Source organism: Nyctibius grandis, chromosome 1 (genome assembly GCF_013368605.1).
Source record: "Nyctibius grandis isolate bNycGra1 chromosome 1, bNycGra1.pri, whole genome shotgun sequence".
NCBI lineage: Eukaryota > Metazoa > Chordata > Aves > Nyctibiiformes > Nyctibiidae > Nyctibius > Nyctibius grandis.
In genome coordinates this window covers 56450838-56472544 of record NC_090658.1, presented here as the reverse complement: position 1 = coordinate 56472544, position 21707 = coordinate 56450838, and the positions used below count along the sequence as shown (strand labels likewise).

The window sequence follows — 21707 nt, the reverse complement described above, 5'->3', positions numbered from 1 at the left end:
GAGGAAAACTACCCTTAAACAGTCTTTTTTTCTTGTGGGTATGTCCTTAATGGATGTTGAAAGATGGCAATTCACATTCCTGCTCTACCTGATCAGAGCTGATTGCTGAAGTTAGGAGTGTTTACTGGGTGCTAGCTGGCCTGCGGAGGGGTCTGTGGAGCTCCCGGGTACATTCAGAGTTGGACGATAGACATAGGATGGATAGTCCTACCACCATAACAGATAGAGCAGACTAAGATTAACGCTGCTGATCTGTGCTGAGCAAAGCCAAGATTTTTAACCTGAATATTTCATATTAATATCCTTTTTTCATACTTCATAATACATTTTTTTGAGTTTCTGGGCGTCTCCCTTGCCCCACCTTAGCCAGAATTCAGTTTTTCAGAAATCTTTTTTTTATCATGACTAGTTCAGAAGAAAGTAAGTCTTTCTAGTGTGTGCGCTAGTTGCAATCCTGCAAGCACACAACTTTGTGGCAAAGTATCCACTGATACTGTGGGCTTGCTCTGATAGTAGTGTGTTGGCTGCCCTGGAGTTAGATTGGGGAATGAAGCCAGTGGGGGCTGAGAAACAAACCCCAGCATCTCTCAAAAATTGTTTTAATGGCCTTGCACAGGAAGTTTGATAAAGGGGTAGAAGTGCAGGGCAAGTTCTCTGAGGGTTGAGGTCACTATTTCAGTACCTACACAGTCTGACAAGCAGATTGACCTTGTCAGTTTCCTTTATTTCTTATTGCTTTCTGATCTAAACTTCAGTGTTGGTAACAGCAGCTAGGTAAAACACAGAGTTGTGGAAAATTAGAAAGAAGGGCAATCAAGCTGGTGAAGGGTCTGGAGAACAAGTCTTATAAGGAGCGGCTGAGGGAACTGGGATTGTTTAGCCTGGAGAAGAGGAGGCTGAGGGGAGACCTTATCACTGTCTACAACTATCTGAAAGGAGCTTGTAACGAGGAGGGTGTCAGTCTTTTCTCCCAGGCATCAAGTGATAGGACGGGAGGAAATGGCCTCAGGTTGCGCCAGGGGAGGTTTAGATTGGATATTAGGAAAAAATTTCTTCACCGAAAGGGTTATCAAGCAGTGGAACAGGCTGCCCAGGGAAGTGGTGGAGTCACCATCCCTGGAGCTATTTAAAAGATGTGTAGATGTGGTGTCTTAGGGACATGGTTTAGTGGTGGACTTGGTGTTAGGTTAATGGTTGGACTTGGTGATCTTAAAGGTCCTTTCCAACCAAAATGATTCTATGATAAAGCAGGAGAGAGCTGATTCTGAGCTTCGTTTGCTTTGGTATGATCAGGCTGGAGAGTACTCTTAGCTTTAAATATTCTTTTTAAATCTGCGTCTATTCCTTAATTTCAGTTGTAGCTTAAAGAAGAAAGGAAAATGATGCTAACACAAAAACTTATTTGATTGTAGTGATTGAATGAGCTTTTGTAATACAATTCAAGAGAACAATCAACAGAATTTACTGCTGGTTTTTTATATACAAAGAAATTCTGGGAAACAGGCAAAGATTAAGTTAATTTTCTTACTTTTTTTTGTTTAATTGTACTAACCTCTTTGAACGAGATGCCTTTGTAAAACATATAAAACACAGCATGAGTAGAAGGAACAGTTGTGATGAGTCTCAATAACTCTATCATTCGAGAGCAATTATATTTACTGTTTTTACAGCAAGACTTGTATGTTTGGAGAGAAAGTTTAAGGTACCAGTTGTTCATTTTATAGGGTAAGGAAGAAAAACAGCAGAAGGAGAATAAAAGTATGATTCATTGATTGGTGGTTGAAAAATGAGAATTTTTTAAAATTAATTTTGAAAGGGAATTCAATGCCGATTGCAATCAGGCTACTTTAATTCTGAATAAGAACATACACTCTTCTTAGAAGATGATGTAGTTGTACTTCTGTTAAAATGAGCATTTAAAAAATACTGCACTCTTCACAGTTCTATCGCACGTGGAGAATAAAGTTTAAAAAAAAATTAGGGACCTGCAGCTGAGAAGGCAGGAGGCAGCACTTTAGGTAGCAATAAATCTGTAAGGAGAATGTCAAAATGATGCAAAATGTCTGTATTTTCAGATAAGCAGCACTTATTCTGTTTCCTGATGCCAGAGGTGACTTGCACTTATATGCATAGAGAGAAGTGTCTTGGAGAAAGAGGTCCTTAGCATGCCAGCACACCATGGTGGCTTTGGAGTGCAGTTTGTTCTCCCCACCCTGTTTATGAACGGTTGGCATGTCGGCCCTTTCTGGGGTTGTAGCAGAAGCATGTGAAAGATTAAAAACCCAGGGTACAAACTCCTCTGCCCCGTGAGTTCAGACAGAGGCAGTCTGGGTTTGGGGCATTTTGGAAAGGAGTGACTGTTCTGCTTGGCTGGAAGAAGGATTTATAGTTCATTGAGCCCAGGTTTATCAAGGTGTGTGTGCCCTGGGCTATGGCAGATATTTGGTTGAACTGAACCTACACACATGATTTAGCCTCTCTCTTTTCTCCTCTTGAATTGTCTTACTGTGTAAACCAAATATGCCAAATGGCTTTGCCTCTGTTGATGTGATTTTATTTAGTCCTTTTTGCCTTCTGTTTGATTTTTTTCTTAATGGTAATTGATAGAAGTTTTTGTATTTCTGTAGTCTGAGTCTTCTCTGTCATGGTAGAATTCAATCAATGAAAACCTGAATCTGTAAAATCTCAATGCCATTAAAAAATCCTCTTGGCTTTCTTAGTGTATAAAAGAGAATGAGACTAATGAGCAGTATGGAGGGGGATACAGCACAGCAGGCATGGTATTTATTAATGCACTTTTGGTAATAAAAGTGTGAAGTTTGGACAAAAGGCTTGGCAAACTTGCCACTGAATACATATTTCATAGGCTGGTTTGCAAAGGTTCGAGATTTAATAAGGAGAGTTTTCTTCTGTTGTTCATTTATAACTATTTGAATCAGGCAAATAAGACATACTTGGACTCTATAACAGAAAATTAAAAAAAAAGCCTATATTACATAGCACTTCAATAAAAATATTCTAAAGAGAAACAGAAGAATAAAGGAGACACTATGTATGATTGTTAAACATCTTTGAGGAATACACGATGAACTGAAAGGAACATGCAGAAAACATAATTACCCTGTCATTTCTCACGGTTGTTCTTTCAACTGTAATTTAAGTGTTCTTCAGCTGTGTACCTTTCAATGCTATAAATTATGAGATATTTGTACTGTGCAGATGAAACAAAAGGGTAATACAGAAAGGGTTCACAGTGACTTTAATCTCATGCAGGGCATTACATAGGGACAGAAATTTCTTGGTGTAATCATTAAATTGATCAATATCAAACTCCATAGTCACCCTGGTTACTTTTCTGTAATCCTGCAAAGAGGCTGGCATCACCAACATCTTAAAAATCCAGTTTTATCACCTCCTCTATCATGTTCAGCTTTATGGGGGACAGGAATAAAATGCTTACTGCATCTCCATTTTTTTTCAAGACTCTTCATGAAATCTTTCTGATGTTTGCTTTATGCCTGTATGGGGGAGAGGGGGAGAACTAATGAAACTGACTTAACTTTTTTTCTTGTTCTAGTTATGTCCATAAACCCATTAGATGTATTAAGAAGTGTTTCCCTTAGAAGGGAAAATAAAATATAATTTGCAGAAATAGGTTTCAGTTTTTGATAGTTTCTTCAGTTACCAGTTCCTGTACTCTTCTTCATTTTCTGTTGAAGAAACGCAGTAGTACATTTTCTCTGGAAGGATTTCAAAGTATCAGCATATAAATTGCTCCACCAAACTCTAATATACATTACCCCTGCAATGTATTATGCCAACTCTTTTTCACCACAAAACAGTATTTTCTAATGGGCTTAAAAAAAAAATATACAGTATCTAGATAAAACACCATGACATATTTATACAGTGGGGATGTTATTATGCCATTTGAAATCTGGCAGAGGCAGAAAAGTCAGAGTTCTGAGTGCTGCTGATTCATTATGGATCAGTAAAGATCCTGATTTCAGATAATGTTTTGTGCAAATGACTACAGAAACAGAAAGCTACTTAACATGATGCCAGGGTACTGTTTCAGTGTCTGCTCTTGTGGTGTTTGCCAGTGATTATTGACACAGACATAGTCCTTGTCCATGCTAAGTAGTTATAAAAACCCCACAAACCTGTCTCTAGTTTCCTTTCTTGTAGACAAAAAGCTAAAAAGGAATGAATCAAATTTTTTTTCACAACTCTGTGGCAGCTTGAAACACCTGGAGATCTACAACTTGCTCCATTCATTTCAACAGGACTGTTCTCTTATTTCTAGAGATCATAAGTGAAATGACATGCTCACTGCTTCTCAGCTCTATATTTACAACCAGGAAATGTTTTTAACAAGGATTATCTTTGCCAATTATAATTAGAAAGCTGCCAGCAAACATAATGGATAGGAAACAGATTGTAAGGGTAAATGTTTGTCATTTAAGCTTTAGAGCCCTTCATTAATATGTAGTTTTTTAAATTTGGAATATTTTATGCATATAATGTTTACTTTTAGTTAGTGAAATTTATGCAAATGCATTTAGACTTTTTAAATTACACTGTTTTGTCATGTAATGTATTCATGGATGCATGTTTTGCTGTGTGGCTTATATTCTGTCAGAAAGTTTTGGCAGAAGAGACCCAGGAAACTCTTACTCTGAATAACTCAGTCTTTTGATACTAACCAAAAAAAACCCAATGCTGAATGGATTCTCCTGTGGCTCAGTGAGTGAAATGCTTTTAATTCTTCCCTGGCTGAACCATGTGGGAAGATGTAACATGTTTGCACCACTTCTCTTGCTGTCCCGTAGACCAGCTCACTTCTGCCGTAGCAGAAATCCCTTCTTACGCCACCCACTGTGCAGAATGAAATCTTGTAACTTCAGCTCCTGTAGACCTTGAAAAGTTCTTTTTGTCCACTACCATCTACATGCAAGATGAATCATGAGCCCAACTGTTGTTCACTTTGACTCAGTAAATATCACCTTGTCTGCTCTTGGTTAAACGCTTGTTTTAAGTCTTTTCAGAAGTTCTGTGAGATGACTAAAAATTATAAACTTCTCATGTATTTTCACAAGTTATCACAAGGAAAATTAATTTTTTTTGTCTAACTTTAGCATCATTCCAAATTTAGATTTCCATTAGCTTCTCTGCAGGCTTAGTTTTCCATTCCAATACAGATTGTTTTCTATAGAAAAACACAGAAAATGGCATTTCTTCACATTCTTAGCAGATAGTTGCTAGCAGGGCTGAATTTTCTGAAAACTTCCCGTTGTCTCTCTGTGGTGAGAACAATCTATTCAGTTCCACCCGATTGCCTCCTGGGACTTACCAGAAATTGTGGCCTCCAGAGGAATCAAGTTGGAGCTGTCTTCGTGATGTGGTAAAATTGTTTTGCCCGGGAATCTTCAGAAAATGACTGGAGCAGTTCTGTGATTGAATTGCATACTGCTTTAGTTGCTTACCTTGTTTTAGCAACTCTGGTAATTAGCCATTTAGCGATTTCTGGTCCTTTGTTCTAAGGATGACATCTTTCATGTATACATGTAAAATATACGCAAAGAAAGTGTGTAATCTTTTATTTGTCAGTTTCCTTGTTCTTGTAGGTCAGATGTCTTGTATGTTATTTGTGTTTACTGAGTAAGATTATCAGAGGATCAGGGGAACATCCAAGTCTGCTTTTGCTCCCTGGGCAATAACTGACAGGCAGTTTGTAACTACTGCGGTGCATATTTTAGAATAGGTTGCTGTGTCATGAGCTTGCATAAAAAGGAGCTACACGATCCTGGTCAGAAAGATCTCTCCCAGTCTCATCAAGCCTGTCTCGTCTGTTACAGACATCCAGTACTGTAAAGTTTCTGAGCGTGTTTCTCAGTGCTTGATCTGCTTGCATGAGTCTTGCATCAATAACTCAAAAGCTACTGTAGCTACAGCAGAGTAAGATGGATCTTATTTCAAAGAGCTGCTTTACAAACCAAATCACCAGAAAGCAGTTTGTCTTGCATGCCTCCTGTTTGGAGCGCCTAATAAAATGAATCCTCTCTCCTTTTATTTGTAACATAGGAAGGTTATCTGCACACCCATTTTTTTTCTTCCTGTGAAGACAGATTTGTGTGCACATAAAAATCCCTGCATATTCTGAAATTGTTATCAAACAAAACTTTGCATTAAGAAATGTCACTGTTGAGACTGATTGCTCCCATCTCGCCTGGTTTTTTTATAGCTCTTTAAATTTACAGTTACATTTTTTTTCCTCAGCTCTGTCTAGTGTAGTTTGACTTTGGTGTCTTCTGTCTCGAAAATGAAGCTTAGCCATGGAATGTATTCAGTGGTGGTAGCAGCACTGCTCGTGGCAGTGGAGTTGGTGCCTCCTTTGACCCGAACGGACTGTTGAGTCAGTAATTCACTCACTCTAAGCCCATTCCTCTTCTCTGCTGGATCACATTACAGGATCACTCGGCTGTTATGGGTGGTTTCCTGCTAGGTGCTTTGGGATGAGGTTGGCACAATCGTATTCACCTTGTGAAGTCATTTAGCAGCTGTCAGGTAGTACTGACTTTTGGGTAATTATGGACAAACTTGGATGAAGGGATTCTCTCTCATCTTTTTCCCATTCCACCAGATGATGTTCCTGGGGCCTCCTTTCTCACATAATCCCAGTGGCAGGTGCCTGCCACGTGTGGCATACAAAAGAACTGAGTGATAAGTTTTAAAAACCTATTTGTCTATACACAGTCTTGCACAAATGTGTTTCTCTTTCAAATGAAAATAGAAACAAAAATATTTTCTGGTCATTATGTTATTAGGTATACATTTCATGTTCTGTGTTTTTCTTAAAAGGAAAATTTAGCTCTTCAGATATTTACTACGTTAAATGGAGAAACAAGGTGATAGTGCAGGATACAGAGATTTTGGATATCTGCTTCACTTTTTTCTCCTTCATGTTAAGCACACACAAATAGAAAAAATAACATTTTTTCATGGCATGTTGTCATGATTAAAGTGGTTTTTAGTCTTTCAGATAAAACCGCTACTGAAGCCATGCACTTAAAGCATACAATTTCAATAATGACACTGGTGCTTGTTCTTAAATCTTGGAAACCTAGTTTGGGGAAAAAGTTTGATTCGTAGTATCAGCTCTTGTTCATTGCATATGGGTTTATAAATTACATAGAAGATGGAATCTAAATTGCAATTAGATCTGCCCACATCCTAATTAAGCATTACAGATGCCTACTGGAGTATATAAGGATATTTCTGGAGAAGGCGGGGGGAAACCAGGAATTTATCCAAGTATTTAACTATTTTTTTTTTCTTCTCGTTTTTAAAATAAAAAAAGAGAAAAGGGCTCCGGACCTAGCAAAATTTAACAATTTATTACCAGAAAAGAAGAATTTCGAATCAACTTCTGCTATCGATTCATTGTTGTTTGTGTAGAAGGCATTTACTGCTAATAAATCTTTGCACTTACGCAGCACTTCCCAGGTGAGATCCTTTCAGCACCCCACAAGTAGGAAATTGATTTCTTCATGGAAACATATTTATTAATGCCAGAAAATAGTGAACTGACAAACAAAGGCTGTGATTCAGCAAAGTTCTTACCATCACGACTAATTTTAACATGATAGTTTCTAAGGCAGTAAACAGGATTTGACTCAGGTAAATTGCATGTTGTTTGCATGGAGTATTTGCACTAATATTCCAGCATTTAAACTAGTGAAATGTATTTTTATATATACATTTATTTAAAGTTTCTGTCACAGTACTGTCACCTACCTTTACTTTTAACATAGAAGTTTGAAGGTGTTTTAGTTAAGAGTCTTTTCTCAGAAAATCCTAAGAGATCCTTTTGACTTACGATGTTGACAGTAAAATGACCTGTCTTGGGTTTTTTTTGTTTTGTTTTTTTTTTGGTGTTGTTGTTCGTTTGGGTGAAGGGGGGGGGCATTTCTTGGTCAGGGGACTGGAGGTAAAGCAATTTCCTTCAAACAAGCTTTATTAAACTGATCATATATTGGATCCATTTCTGTGAGCAGATGCGATGGGTTTTGTCAGCAGAAATCAATTCTGAATGGTCAATATGATAATGATGGCATCTTGCTTCACATGATAGTGCAGATATTTGGCAGCTTCAGGACAAGTTTTGAGGTTATTTATTAAGTTGATCAGTATGAACCATTATATTATATTTTCTGCTCCTGTTTACTGAAGATGTATACGTTCTTCTTTCTAATATGTTGTAGGTTTTTTTAATACCAGGGATTTTGAGAATGCTGGACAGTCAGTTGCCTTTACCTTGGCACAGCACCAAACACAGATACAGCCTTTGTTGTTGTTGGCTTCATGATGATCTATTGGTGTGCCCCTTCCAGGGAAATAATTGTCAAGCAACTTGTTTTTGAAATGACTTTTCTGGACAACGATAAACACAGTGCTGTTTTAAAAGTGTACCTAATTTAGATACTGGTATGTCTGAGCTTTGGAGTTCAGCATATCAGAGCCTGGACCACCTCATTCAGAATTTGAAACATGAATGTAATTCATGTGATATTATTATCAAACTCAAACCAAATAAAAGTTTTAGTTCACGAAAAATGTGTTCAGATGTAAAGATGTAGTTCACTGTTCTTCCGCATTGGGGAGGGTTTACTACAGTATTTTAGAGTCAGTCAAAGTCTAAAAGAAGATGTTGTTTTGATTGTATAAATTGTATAAATCTCTCTTGTTAAATGTAATCACATTCAGGGCTTTTCCTCCCTATCAGTTGTCTACTAGGGAATAATCACAAAGAGGGAAAAGAGGATTTATACCTACTGTATTAATACGAAATACATATTTTGACTATGAACTTCCATGAAAAACACCTCACAAAGTTACGATGGTGCCAGATATATAAATGAGAGTCATGGCAGAGAGAGTTAAGCCTAATGACAGAGAGAAGGTGACTCTGGAGACCTAGACCAGACTCAAAGCTGGAAAGGTCATACTGGTGTAGAGAATGTAAAGTGGGGATCGTATCCCCTCTGCAGAGACAAAATGCACGCACTTTCCAGTAGTGTATCTTGAAAGATAATGTAAAGGGCCCTCAGCACACACTTTGTTTGGAGCATGCCTGACCTTTGTGGTACCTGTCCTGTCTCTTTAGCTCTTTGGAGCAGGGATCTTCTATCCCATTTTTTTTGCATCTGTTAGCATAAAAGGGTTCATTCTTTGTTCGTTCCTCAATAGCGAGGGAAAAAAAAAAAATCAGTTATCGATGAGGTACAGCTATTTATACCAACTGAAGATACAGTCCACTACATTTAAGGGCAAAGTGCCATTTGAAGTTATTTACAACTAAGTACACCTATATGTGGAAAAAAAAAAGTGTGCACATTAACAATTTTTAAATAGAAACAAAGGTGAAATAAATGGTATTCTCTGCTCATTATTGTTAGATTTGCTAACCTAGCATAACTTTCTTTTCGTTATTAACTTTTAAAGGGAGAGCTATGATCTTTTTAACACAACTTCTCTAATTAATTTTCTTATAAATTTAATTAAAATGTAAATACTTTGTGAGACAAGAATGTGCAATCATTCCAACAATTAATATTCAGAAATACAAGTAAAATGTGGCTTGTAGAAGGGAATTGGAAATTTTGGTAGACATGACATAATACACATTTTGGCCCCTGCGGCTGCATACCTGAAACCTTGGTGAATTGAAACAGCAGTGCTAAACAGTGGGTTAAGTGATGCTGCCTGTTGAATCTCTGTTCTGAGAGTGCTAGTGTAGAACATACCCCTAAATGAAAATACCTATTGATCAGGTGTGTGAAGAGTGATCGGGCTTTCCATTAAAGGCATTACAGGTAAAGTTTTAAATTGTTGTATGTGTTCTGATACACATGTGCAGATATGCAATGAACTCTGAAATAAAACCTCAATGCTTTTTATTTTTGAAGTATTTAAAAAAAATATTTTTATCGTGCTACAGCAGCAGGAAGTTTTGTATTTTTATCTTATTAGTCTGTCTCTTAGCTTCAGGATCAGAGTTCAACTGATACAGTCACACTTAGAATCAAAAGTAAATACTGTTAAAAATGGGTGGGCTATTGTCTAACTCACTTTGTGATTTAAAAAATCAAGGAACTGAGTGGCACAGATCATGTACTTTAATTAGAGCTGAGGGATTTCTTGCCACTTAAACACAAACAATCAGAATGTCTTTGGGCTTTTGTCTTTTGCATTGTGTGTATGTGTATGGCCTGAAACTTTGATTACCTCATTCCTTTGTAGTCATGAGACACAGACAACCTGTTGGGATCACCCTAAAATGACTGACCTCTTCCAGTCCTTAGGTGAGTGCATTTCTTAAAATAAATCAGTATGTGATGTTCATTCCATGAGTAAAAGCCTTCATTTGTCTACTGACCACATCTGAGTTGCCATGAACTGTGGGTAACGGATTATGTCCCACTTTGCGATGAGACACATTTTGCAAGAAACCTAGTGCCTTGTTCCGTGCTGTGTTTATTGTCTTTCAGTAATTTTATTTCTGAGCAATATGATCTGACTCTATGCTTTAATGCAGCATCTTGTTTACTTCTTTGAAATCCATGAGGGATTGTCCATGATGCAGTCTGTCTGTGTGTTTAAAGCAGGATGCTGGTCTGCAGGGAACTAATCTTTTTACAAAGTCAGAGCAGCTACACTATCAGTAAAGCCTAGACCATATTATGGTACAACTAATTCAACATGCCCTGCTAACATCTACATTTACTGTGAAATCTCCCTTTCTAAGGAGTGAAAGGGTAAAATACTGTTAAGTGAGGAAAAATATTCCTATACCCATCAGTTTCTAAAATAGACCTTATAGCTATGTGTCTGTCCCTTTCAAAGCACTGTTTACAAAGCCATGGCATAGAAATTATGGCTCAAAAATGCATTTTTTTCTCTGTTACTGTGACCTTTGCTGCCCTCTATTTCTTTTTATGTTGTCTGATGGAATTGTGAATTATTTGAGAAACATACTGTATTTGAGCACTTTTCTGGAAACTACTTAACACTGCATAATATGTATGTAAAACTCTATTATATATGTATGTATTACATGTGCCAAGATGGTGTCAGGATTTCTGGTGTGCCAATCTCTGAAGGCCCTGGACTGTCAGAGTCGGGAGGCTTTACCTGCAGGTGGATTGGAATGAGGTCCCAACTTCTCAGTTTTATTTATTCTGATATATCCTATTAACTCATTGCAGAGAAGAGAAGAGATACCAGACTTTTTCCAAAATATGAGAATTTATATATAAAGGAAACTTATGGACTCTCTTTTTAGGGTTGCTCACCTTTCTGTTTCTGCTGTTTCAGCTGACTTGAACAACGTACGCTTCTCTGCATACCGTACGGCCATCAAAATCCGAAGACTGCAGAAAGCACTGTGCTGTGAGTTTGGCCTTCGAGACAAATTGTTTCTCAACTAAACTTGGGGAAGGGAGGGTCAGCTTAAGCCTAATGACATTAATGTTTAACAAGGGATCAGGTACATCCTTGACAGATTGTCGACCAACTAAATGGGAGGAAGGTTTTCCAATAGTAGATGTCATTATTTCAAATAAATAAAATCAATTAATGAAAAAAAGTGGTGCAGCCAGTAAGTTGAAATGGTACGCCCACTCAGAATACTTTGAGAAGTGACAGGAAAATAAATATTGAACCTCTTGACTATTGCGTATTGTTCCTGATACAAACTAGTGTGAAATGATGTGAATTATGGTACTGACCTTTGACATAAACTCAGATATTATATGATATTTTTAGAGTTCTATTCCATTCTTTTGTGTTTACTGCTGCTAGATAACTTTGAAAATATTCCTCCCTCACAGAGAGAATATCTTGCTGTGTGAATTCCAGTTAAAGAGGAGTTCAGGCTGCCCAAAGCTTGAGGCGAATGGGTACAGATCTGTATGGTTGGTTATGTGTAGTTGGTATTGCTGTACATTTTAATCACAAAAAGCTATTCTGACGAAACAAACTATTATTATTAGCAATAATAGGATATATATATATATTGGAGGTGTGGGAAAAGGTCTTAGAGTTAGACAAGAAATAAACATGCATTTCATATGGATGTTGGTCCTTCTGCCCCGACATGTGTTGGCATTTACCGCTGTTCTTAAGCAATCTAATAATTCAGTCACAGTCCACTCTGAAGAGTGCATAGATTTCATCAGAAGGAAAAGACAGGTGTATACTGAGTAGGCTCAGCTGTCTACACTACTTCATTTCCAAGGTTCATGTCTGTATCTCCAATATTTGCTATCTTTTTAAGAAAGCATTTGACATTATATCGCAATCATTGTTTAATTCAACAGCAAGTTGCATGACTACCACATTCAAAATTTAGCAGCCTTAGAACTCATATATCAGGAGATCTTGTCCTGGCCTCCAGACTCAGGACTTCTCTGATTCACACAGCAAGTATCACAGTGGCATTCTGGGCTCTCACCTGAGTCTCCTGTGCAAAGCAAACTCAAGGCTACTCTTTGGAGTCATCCTGCCACTGGTATTTCTGAATTGTTCTTGAGAATCAGGATGAGAAAAAGAAATATGGTACTTTCTTGGAGGAGCTGAGCTAGCTTGTAATGGCTCAATGTTTATTTGAGAGAAATGGGATTGAACTATTAGTCTGATGTAATACAGAAATGGTTTACATTATGGAGAGGGGCAAGACACATGAAGACAAGGAAGATAACTGAAAGGGCAAAAAGCTTAGAAGGAAGTGAGTTTTTTGTGAGAAGGCAGAGAAGAGAGGGTGTGTGGAAGAAAACTTGCAGAAACACAGAGCTGGAGATTAAGGTATACAAAAAGAAAGGAGTGCAAAAATTTCTGTTGTTGAGATGATGAGAATATGGATTTTCAAGATTATTAGGACTGGAAAAGAAAATACAGAACGCCACACATATACCACAAAGAAAACATGGTGAAGTAGAAAAAAAAAGGAAACTGGACAATTATGGAAGGAGATGTGGGTTGTGGATGAGTGTGAAGGTCCCAGATTTTAGATGTTTGAAGGGTCTTGGCAACAGCTGGTATAAAAATGTTACACAACATTACTAAATTTTCTTGTTTAAACTCAGGAGTCCTTGCTGTGGAAGGACTTTTCAGCCCTGAAGGGTGTGCAGTACTGCAGTCCAAGTAGGAACACAAGAAGGACAAAGCCATCCTAAAGATGCAAGCAAGGAAGGAGTTGCACAAAGAGGGGTCCCTTCCTACCTACCAGGTGGTTAGTTTTCTTTCCAGCCTAGAAGACAGCAGCCTGATCTTGGCAGTAGCTTCTTGGCTGGACTTCAGATATGCATTATACCGAATGTAGCTGTACCTGAGATGGTAGCTAGCTACTCCAGGAAGCTAGAGTGCATCTATGCAAGAGCACAGGCTCTTGGGAATGCCTCTCGCCACTTCTTCATATGTTATGCTGGCTTCTCACAGAATTCCAGATCAAGTTCGAGATCTTGGGTTCAAGGTCTTACATTTGAGAAAAAGCAGAACCTGTTCTTTGAAAGATTGTTTGACGGTATTGAAAGAAAAACTGTATTTCTTTGATACGGCCTAGAGCTTCTCTGTGCAAGAGATATGCTCCCACCCAAGACTGTAGTTTCATCTCCTAGCAAGACTAAAGAGCATTACAAGCTTTCTACTAATCAGTGTGCAGGATATAAAGTAGGCATCAACATGTACCTGAAAACTAATATCAAAGCAAGAAATCAGAAAGCAAAGTAAAATTCTCCTTGTGCATGCTGCTTCCCAGGGAAGAGTGAAAAAACAGACTGCACGTGATGAATGCTAATCATGCTGCCTATTTCTGACAGGCATACATATTGTCTAGCGACCTGTATAGAACAAACTTCTCTTTCATTACATTTAATAAGCCTTGAGGAGGATCACACTTCCTTTTCTTGCTTTTACTGCAAAATATATCAATTTCTGTTATAACTGCAATGGTTAGCTCTCCACATTCACAGATTTCAAAAGTATCCTCCTATCAAAGTGAATATTGTCTCCAGTTTCAGGGGAGGGAGGTGGAAAGAGAACAGAGGGAAGTAGTAAAGAAGTAAGGAGAATGTTCCACTTTGAAAGAGCCAGGAGTAAAACTGTTACCTCTACAGATCAAATCTGCCTCATTATTTATGAAACTGCTTGTTCCATCTCTCTGTCTCATGGGAGAAGGCAACAGCCAAAAAAATCTTTATTACATGCACATATTTGCATGCACAAGGATTGGTGTAATTTGTGAGAACACAACATTGTGGGTTTTTAAGAAAGTCATTACAGATTATGCACAAAACTAAATACTACAAGAATTTTCTGTCTATGAACAGGAACTCATTATGATCTGGCACAATTTTAAGACCACCTTCAAAAATATGATCAATGCTATTCCTTTTGTCATTGTTTGCTTAAGCAGATTATTTCTTGCCAGAGAACAGGTCAAATTCCCTTTGACTGTGGTGATTCTCGGCCTGTTCCTGTCCTGTGAATGACTACTGAGATAGACAAAACACAGCATGTGCTAACAAGTCCTCTTTAGAGGAGGAGAGTGGTTAAGCCCTATCTAGAATTCTTTTCTTGACTTTTTTTTGTTGGTGATTTTGTTTCAAGGTAGGGAAAGAGTCATCTTCTGTGCCCCTGCTATTCATTCTCTGGTCTGAGTTGCTTTAGTCTTTCATTGTGTTTACTGTAATTTTAACTGTCAATGGTTTTTAGAGGTGTTTGGATGCAGAATGCTTCAGAAAGGCTTATGCGCTAATGCAAAGAAAATGTCAAAACAAATCACTAGAAAATAAGATCATTGTAAACTGTAAAATGGGACACATTGCTGTCACAGCCACAGTGTGTGTATAACTACAGAGGCCTTTTTGATGAGAACTCCAAGGGCAGAGCTGAAACAGGATGCACAGTCCCACTTGCACCTGACAGATTTTGACTTTGCAGTGAGGACTGGTAACACAGTATTAGTGCTATACAAGCAGGTTCAGGAGTATGTAATTTGAGAACCATACTTTGGAAAACTTGCTGATGCTAAATCTCTCTTCTAAGTCAGTAAGTGTCAAAAAAACGTGGTCCTGGGGAAGTTATTCCCTCCCACTCCCCCCATCTCCCTTTAGAAGTGGGCAGTTAGAGTCATGTTTCATCTTGTTCTGTTTTTTGGAAGGTTGATTCCTGCAGAGACTAATATATGTGTGTATGTACCTACATGTATTTATTTTGCAGGAAGCTGAAGAAGGTTACAGGTTGGAAAGAACAAATTCTTGATTAGCTTCTCTGTCTCAGATTAAGTGAGGCAGATGTACTGAGAGTACTTACCCACTGTAGCAGAAGAAGAATGGGGCCAGAGAGATTATCCTGTGTTGCAGTTGTACTGGCCAGCTATGCAACATCAGGCCCTGACTATAATATTTTATACTCATGCAGCATACTTCAGCTCATTTTCAAGAAATTATATTGCCCCAGATAATGAAGTGTAATATTGAAACGGAAAAAGGGAACAAAACAACCATGTATATTCAGAATTTCTGTCACTGAGTTTCTCTAGATGATTTAAAATTTAAGAATGCTAATAGAAATATCAACCACACAAGGGTAAGGAACACACACTAGGGCACACCAGACTAAAAGCGAGAGCCATGTAGACTTCCCTCAGCGATCCAGTCTTTTGCAGGAACTGCTATGATTCACAAGGTCTTTCTAATATAAAAGCTCCATAGCAATGCCTGCCTATTTGCTGTAGGGTTACAGCAAGCTCAGATTTGCCATTAGCAGCTGCATGTCATTACTTGCTCCTGCGTCAGTCACTCACATCTGCTTGAACCATGCTGATTGACGTGGTTTCTGTTTATAGTTTTCCTTTGGGAAAGTCTCCTGACTATAGAAAGGACCCTTGTGTCTATTTGTTGGTTAACAGCAGGATTGGTTGTTCAGCACATTTGAGCAGATGCAGAGTGGTCCTGCAAAAATGCACTAAAAGCTGTGTACAGTAGGCTTCATGCCAGCAACGGCATGCGAGTCTCGGGTTAGCTTTTCCCCATCTGCATAAACACTGTTTATTTTAAAACTTTCAGAAATTGAAATGTAACAAGAAAATAATCCCCCTTTACATCAGCACAATCCAGGAGCTCTGCTCCTGGTAGACCTTTACATGGCAGGATAACTGCCTATACCCACAGTTCATTCAGCCTGGTGAGTGCTGCAGTAAGCAGGGATGGAAGTAGTTTCCTCTGGTTGTTCTCCATGAATGGTGTCATCCAAAAGTGTAAGCTTTGCTTGATTTGCGTTAGTACAGCAGCAGAGTTTCCTTTTGGTATGAAAATACTGAAAGTACTTCTCCCAGTTTCCTCTAGAATCCTGTGGCAGAAATATGAGTGTGAGATCTTAATGCCAGCAGATCAATAGGTGAAGTTAGCAGTCTTACTCCGGTGTCTGTTGAATTGCTGTTTTCAGTGCAAGGGTGGTTATGCCAAGCCAAGCTAAGTGGGCTACAACTTTCTGGCAAAGCATTCTAAGTTTTCTTTGGCTTTAAAAAGGGCAGGTTTTCAGTGCTATCAATCTTTTTTAGAAAGCTTCTTACCTGCTTTTAGCCAACCATTAAGTACATTACAAAAACAGGTTGAAAAAAATACCACTGTCAAACTGGTTGCCGTAATTTTGAGGGTTTTTTCCCCCCTTGTAGGTCATGAAGGAAAAGCATGAAAAGTGGCTCTCTCTCCTGAGTGCCATATTTATGTGATTGGATAGCATGTTATAGTTTTGCACCTGGCTTCATCACCCTCTCTCCACCTCTCAAAAAATAGTCTGTGTTGCATTGTGGTGTGGGTTTTTTTGGTTTGGTTTTTAAATATGCCTTTGAACTTTTTCCAGTATACTACATATTTTCCAGCTACTGTGGAAGATTTTGCTGCAGTGTGCTGCCAAATACTTTGGCTACCTCAGGTCCCACTAGTGGCAAGGTGTTTTGCTGCAATTAGCAGTCTGCCTCTTTGGTAAATACATGGCTGGTGTTTGTTTGCAAGCCCAAGAGATGGGCTTTTAGAAAAAAAAAAGAAAAAGAAAATAAAAAGCAAACAAATGTAAAACCCCTGCAAGGCTGATGCTGTAAAGTTAGAACAGAATGTACAGATGTCAGTGAGGAAGAGAAAAAGTAAGGGCTGTGAGGTACTGTTTCTCATTTTACAGTGATGTTAGGAAGGGTTGATTGAGGAAATGGGACTGGGAATATAAGCTTCTTTTGGCCCATAACCTTATCTTTTGGTAGATGCTCATTGAGTTCTTGACAGAATTGCTCGTAGTGGTTAGTGTTGTCTTGCTCCTGCTTTTTTCTGCTGTACTTATTTTCCAGCCCAAGCTGGACTTACCTGATTCGCAGAGACTGTCCTTCTGGGGTCCTTATATAACGTTATCAGTGCAGAGCAATTTACAACACATCTGAGATTGTCATGTTTCGTTTCCTTTGAGAGATGACGTTTATAGTGTACTTGTGTTACTGGCTCTCCAGAAACAGCTCTGTATGAGCTCAGACTATACTTCAACTTCATGTTGTATACGCTGTAGCAAGCATACTGATGTATTGCAACTATTTTTTTTGCTAAAGTCCTCGCTTTGGTCAAAAAATTTCACTGAGTGTTATACCAGCCTTTGACTTAACATTATTCTTCCTACTTTTACACCAAAATAAGTTTCCTCTTTTCCACTTTGTTTTGCAAAAGGAATTAGAGGAGCTCATTGACAGCTTTTTATTTTCACCATGCAAAACCGAGATTTTCAGAATTGCAATCTCATTTAGGTGGTTTTGGGGGCAAAACCCTTCTCACCTCTAGGGTATCTATGACATCACCAGCTGCTTATAGAAAGCATGCTGTAATAAATGAGATCAAAACATTTTTCAGGAAAGCATAGCATTTTGTGTTCTGGAAAACAACAATAAATAATTCCCCTGTGTCCCTCCCTGCTTTCTTTTAAGCCTTAATTTAGCAACTACTGTTCAGTTAATCAGGCCTCAGTACATTCCTACTGTATTTAAGAGAACATTGTTACCTAAGAATTTGCTTTGGTTTACATTTAATCAAAAGTGATAGTCATTTAATGGGATTCTGCTTTATGGTAAATGTAGAGAACCCTCTAAGCCTAATGGACTCCCAGTGTACATACATCTGAAGTTAGGATTCTCTAATTACACAGAGTACTTCAGCGGCTTTTTTAATGTTCTTCTGAGTGGTGCAGTGCTGTTATGGTGTTCTTGTTGATTCATTTTTTTAAATACATAGTACAAAAATGCTGTTGACTTCTAACAGAGAACAGTTTTTCACTGTAATGTTACTAAATGAAAGCTACTTCTTGGCTAATTGTCTGCAATGTCTGCTACAATATGCAAATAAGTATTGTGAATGCTATGGTAGAGTATGTATATTCATGCCTTTTTTCTTTTTTTTTTTTTTTTAATTGCCTGTTGTTAGTGGACCTGTTGGACCTGAACACAACAAGTGAAGTTTTCAAACAGCACAAGTTGAGTCAAAATGACCAGCTGATTGGTGTCCAGGATGTGATCAGCTGTCTCACTACCATCTACAGTGGACTTGAAGAGAAACACAAAGATATGGTGAATGTTCCTCTCTGTGTAGACATGTGTCTTAACTGGCTACTCAATGTATATGATAGGTAAGTAAAAAAAAATTTATTCACAGTATGTACCCTAGGGATTTAATGTAGTAGTAACAAAGTATAAACCACGGAGACAGAATTGGTAAGATTTGCACTTGACTTATCAAAAATGCTGGATTTACAGGAGTGTTGTATATTTTTTGAGTTACTTTCTTGTGGAAATGTTCAGGGTAATAGGAAAATTATAAAGCCTTAAGAAGTTCTTTAATAAAAAGGCATATCTTTTGATAATTTTGACTCAGTAATGAAAGTGCAGTTGCTTGAAATTACATGTTTCTTATGCTGTCCTGCTCAGATGCACTCAACTAACATTACACTGCTTACCAAAGAAACATTGAAAGGCTTTCAGAAAGTGTATATGTGAATAGAGAACTGAAAATGCTACTTTGGCTGTGTTCCTACTGTAAATGTTCCAAATTGCCCAGATTGTTTGCTATTCGTACCAGATCCTATTTCTGCCACAGATGCGGTCAGTTTTGTTATTTACTTTACACTTAGTTACTTGCGTGCCATAATCCTGGCTGAGCTCCCTGTCCTGAATCCTCTGTCGAGTGGTGGTTGTTTTGATCTCAGCACTAAAGCCTCTGATTCTGGAGGCTCAGCGGCATCCTGGTCCCGGCTCACTTCCAGCATGTGCAACTCCTGCCTTGTATCACTTCTGAGTGCTGGTGCTATGTGATCCACCTGCCCTGATCCTGGCAGCAAAGCTGTATTTCCTCAGTGGATTGTGAGTTTGCCTCAAGAATATTCCGGGATACTTACAGTAAGAACTTGTGGGTTTATTTAAATGCACGTCTGCTATAATTATACACAGAATTACAAATCAGAATTGCTAAGCTGCATGAGGTTGGTTAGCAAATTTCTTTCCTTTCTTCCCATTTGAAGATGGAAAGAGCAAAAGTATTTCTTGAGTAATGATAGAAATTCTTATACCTGGCTTTGCAAAAGAGAGCTGTCACTTCTTGATGTATGCAGTTTCTTCACTATGTTCACACCCTTAATCAGTGCCAAATTCTAATAGTTCATAGCTTTTTGCTTTTTTTCCCCCAGAGGATTACACACCAGTAGTCCTATGCTTTGTGGATATTTTATTTTATTTTTATTTTAAATATTGTGGTAGGGGAGAGGGAAGGAGGGAACAGAGTACATACAACCATTTTTCATTTATGTGCTGAGTAGCTATTATGCTTGACATTCAAATATTGCTGTTTAATATTGTGACATTTCTGTTAGTTGGACTCCTCATCTTTACTGCTGGAAAATTGGAGAGCCCATCAAATAATCACTGAGACTTCTTCCTGCAATTATTTTTATTTTGCAGAGTTCTGTGTTGTGAGTGAATAAACACATCACTTGCAAATAGGGCAGTAGATCAAGTGGGTTGCTTGACTTAAATGTTGTTGGTTATTTGGAATAAGAGAGTTAATAATGTCAGAGATATTTTTGTAGTTGCTGGTTGGGGTTTTTTCGTATTGATCACAAATCCCTTATATTTTCTTCAGGTTACCTTTGCTTCCTGATTTGTTAGAAGTCAGTTGTTTAATCTGTTCGTATTTAAAATGCGTGTAGTAAGCAGCAAACCTTTCTTTCCATGACGTTTCCTGTTGCCCCATTCCTCTTGATTATTATGTTGAAAGCTTTAGTGTAGATAATTCTTCAAGATGATGAAAGACAAACTTTGAAAAATGGAGTATGAAGGTTTTCTGAGATAAAATTACCTTTTACAGTATGTTTCCTTGGTCCCCTTTCAAATACACTCCAGGAAACAAAAAAAAAAGGTGAAAGAACAGGCAACAATTTTGAGCTGCCTTTTTTTTTTTTTTTTTTAAATTGGCCTTTAGCGAAGAACTAATTTGTGTCTTGGCATTTCCATTGTTTATTGCATTGGTGTTATACAATGTTTCAAGTCTTAAACTGCCTACAAAAAGCATCTGCTATTGACATACTATTAACCTGAGTTTTAATTACCGATTCACAGATTGATGGCAAACTGGGTGGTTCTTCAGACTTACCTACAGATGTCTTTGGCCCTTAAAAAGGATTAATTTATTTTTAGAAATAGTAGGAGAGTCTGTTGTGTTCTGGTATTTTCTGACACATCAGGAATGATTAATTCTTCAACCTGTGTAGAAGGGAGAAACATTAAATTTACTCAGTGACTTTTACTTCTTCAGGGACTCAAAGGTTGTTCCAGGCAGCAATGTCTGCTCTGTAAATATTTTCCAAAGTTAAAGTTCCTTGTTTTGGTTAGTCCAGAGATTTTTTTTTTTTTTTTTTTTAAATGAAATTATAAATGAACACATTGCATTTTACAATGACAGCTGTGAAGGAAACTGTTTGCTCTATGAAATCATTTGGCCAGGTTTGTGGTTAAATCATCCAAAAGCAATAGCTGGTGGTTGTTTTTCTGGACTATATACTGTCAAATTTGCTAAAATCTCCAAGTGTCGTTTATATGAAATGGACTGATAGCTTTCAGCACTAATGGAATAACTCAACACCGCTTGGAATGAGTTGGTTTAGATATTTTAAAGTCTGTCATACATAATATAGAATGCATGTACTAATTGTGGGCGATGACTCATTATTTCAATCAAAATTACCCAAATTATCCATAAAGAAACTTTTACATGCACTGTTTTTAAAGTCTTGCAAAGTTTATCTGACTTCTTGTATTTCAACTTTTAAATTTTCTTGATTTTTGTGATGTTAGGATACTTTTGATAATGCATTTTTTTAAATTTAATTTCTTTGGTGCATTAGTCTAAGAAGGGTATCTATGGTATTGCATGTATGCTAACCTTTTCCATATGATCAAAGCTGTCATTGATGATCATTCTCTGTGGCCCAGGCTTCCCCTGAAGAATTACAACTTCACTATTTATCGTTGCACTTACACACCTGGCAAATTCTAACACCAGGTTGAGTTAATATCCCAGGCCTTACCAGCATGTTAAATTCAGCAAAATCTGAACTTCTGAGGAATG

The 21707-nt window shown here is 37.8% G+C and overlaps 1 protein-coding gene across 1 annotated transcript in view; it reads left to right on the top strand.

The window, feature by feature from the left end:
- The window catches only part of UTRN (utrophin), a 428940-nt gene that overhangs the window by 337044 nt on the left and 70189 nt on the right, over positions 1-21707 (top strand). The window contains 3 exon segments of the mRNA XM_068406453.1: positions 10303-10364; positions 11377-11451; positions 18516-18717. Coding sequence (XP_068262554.1) covers positions 10303-10364; positions 11377-11451; positions 18516-18717 — 339 coding nt within the window.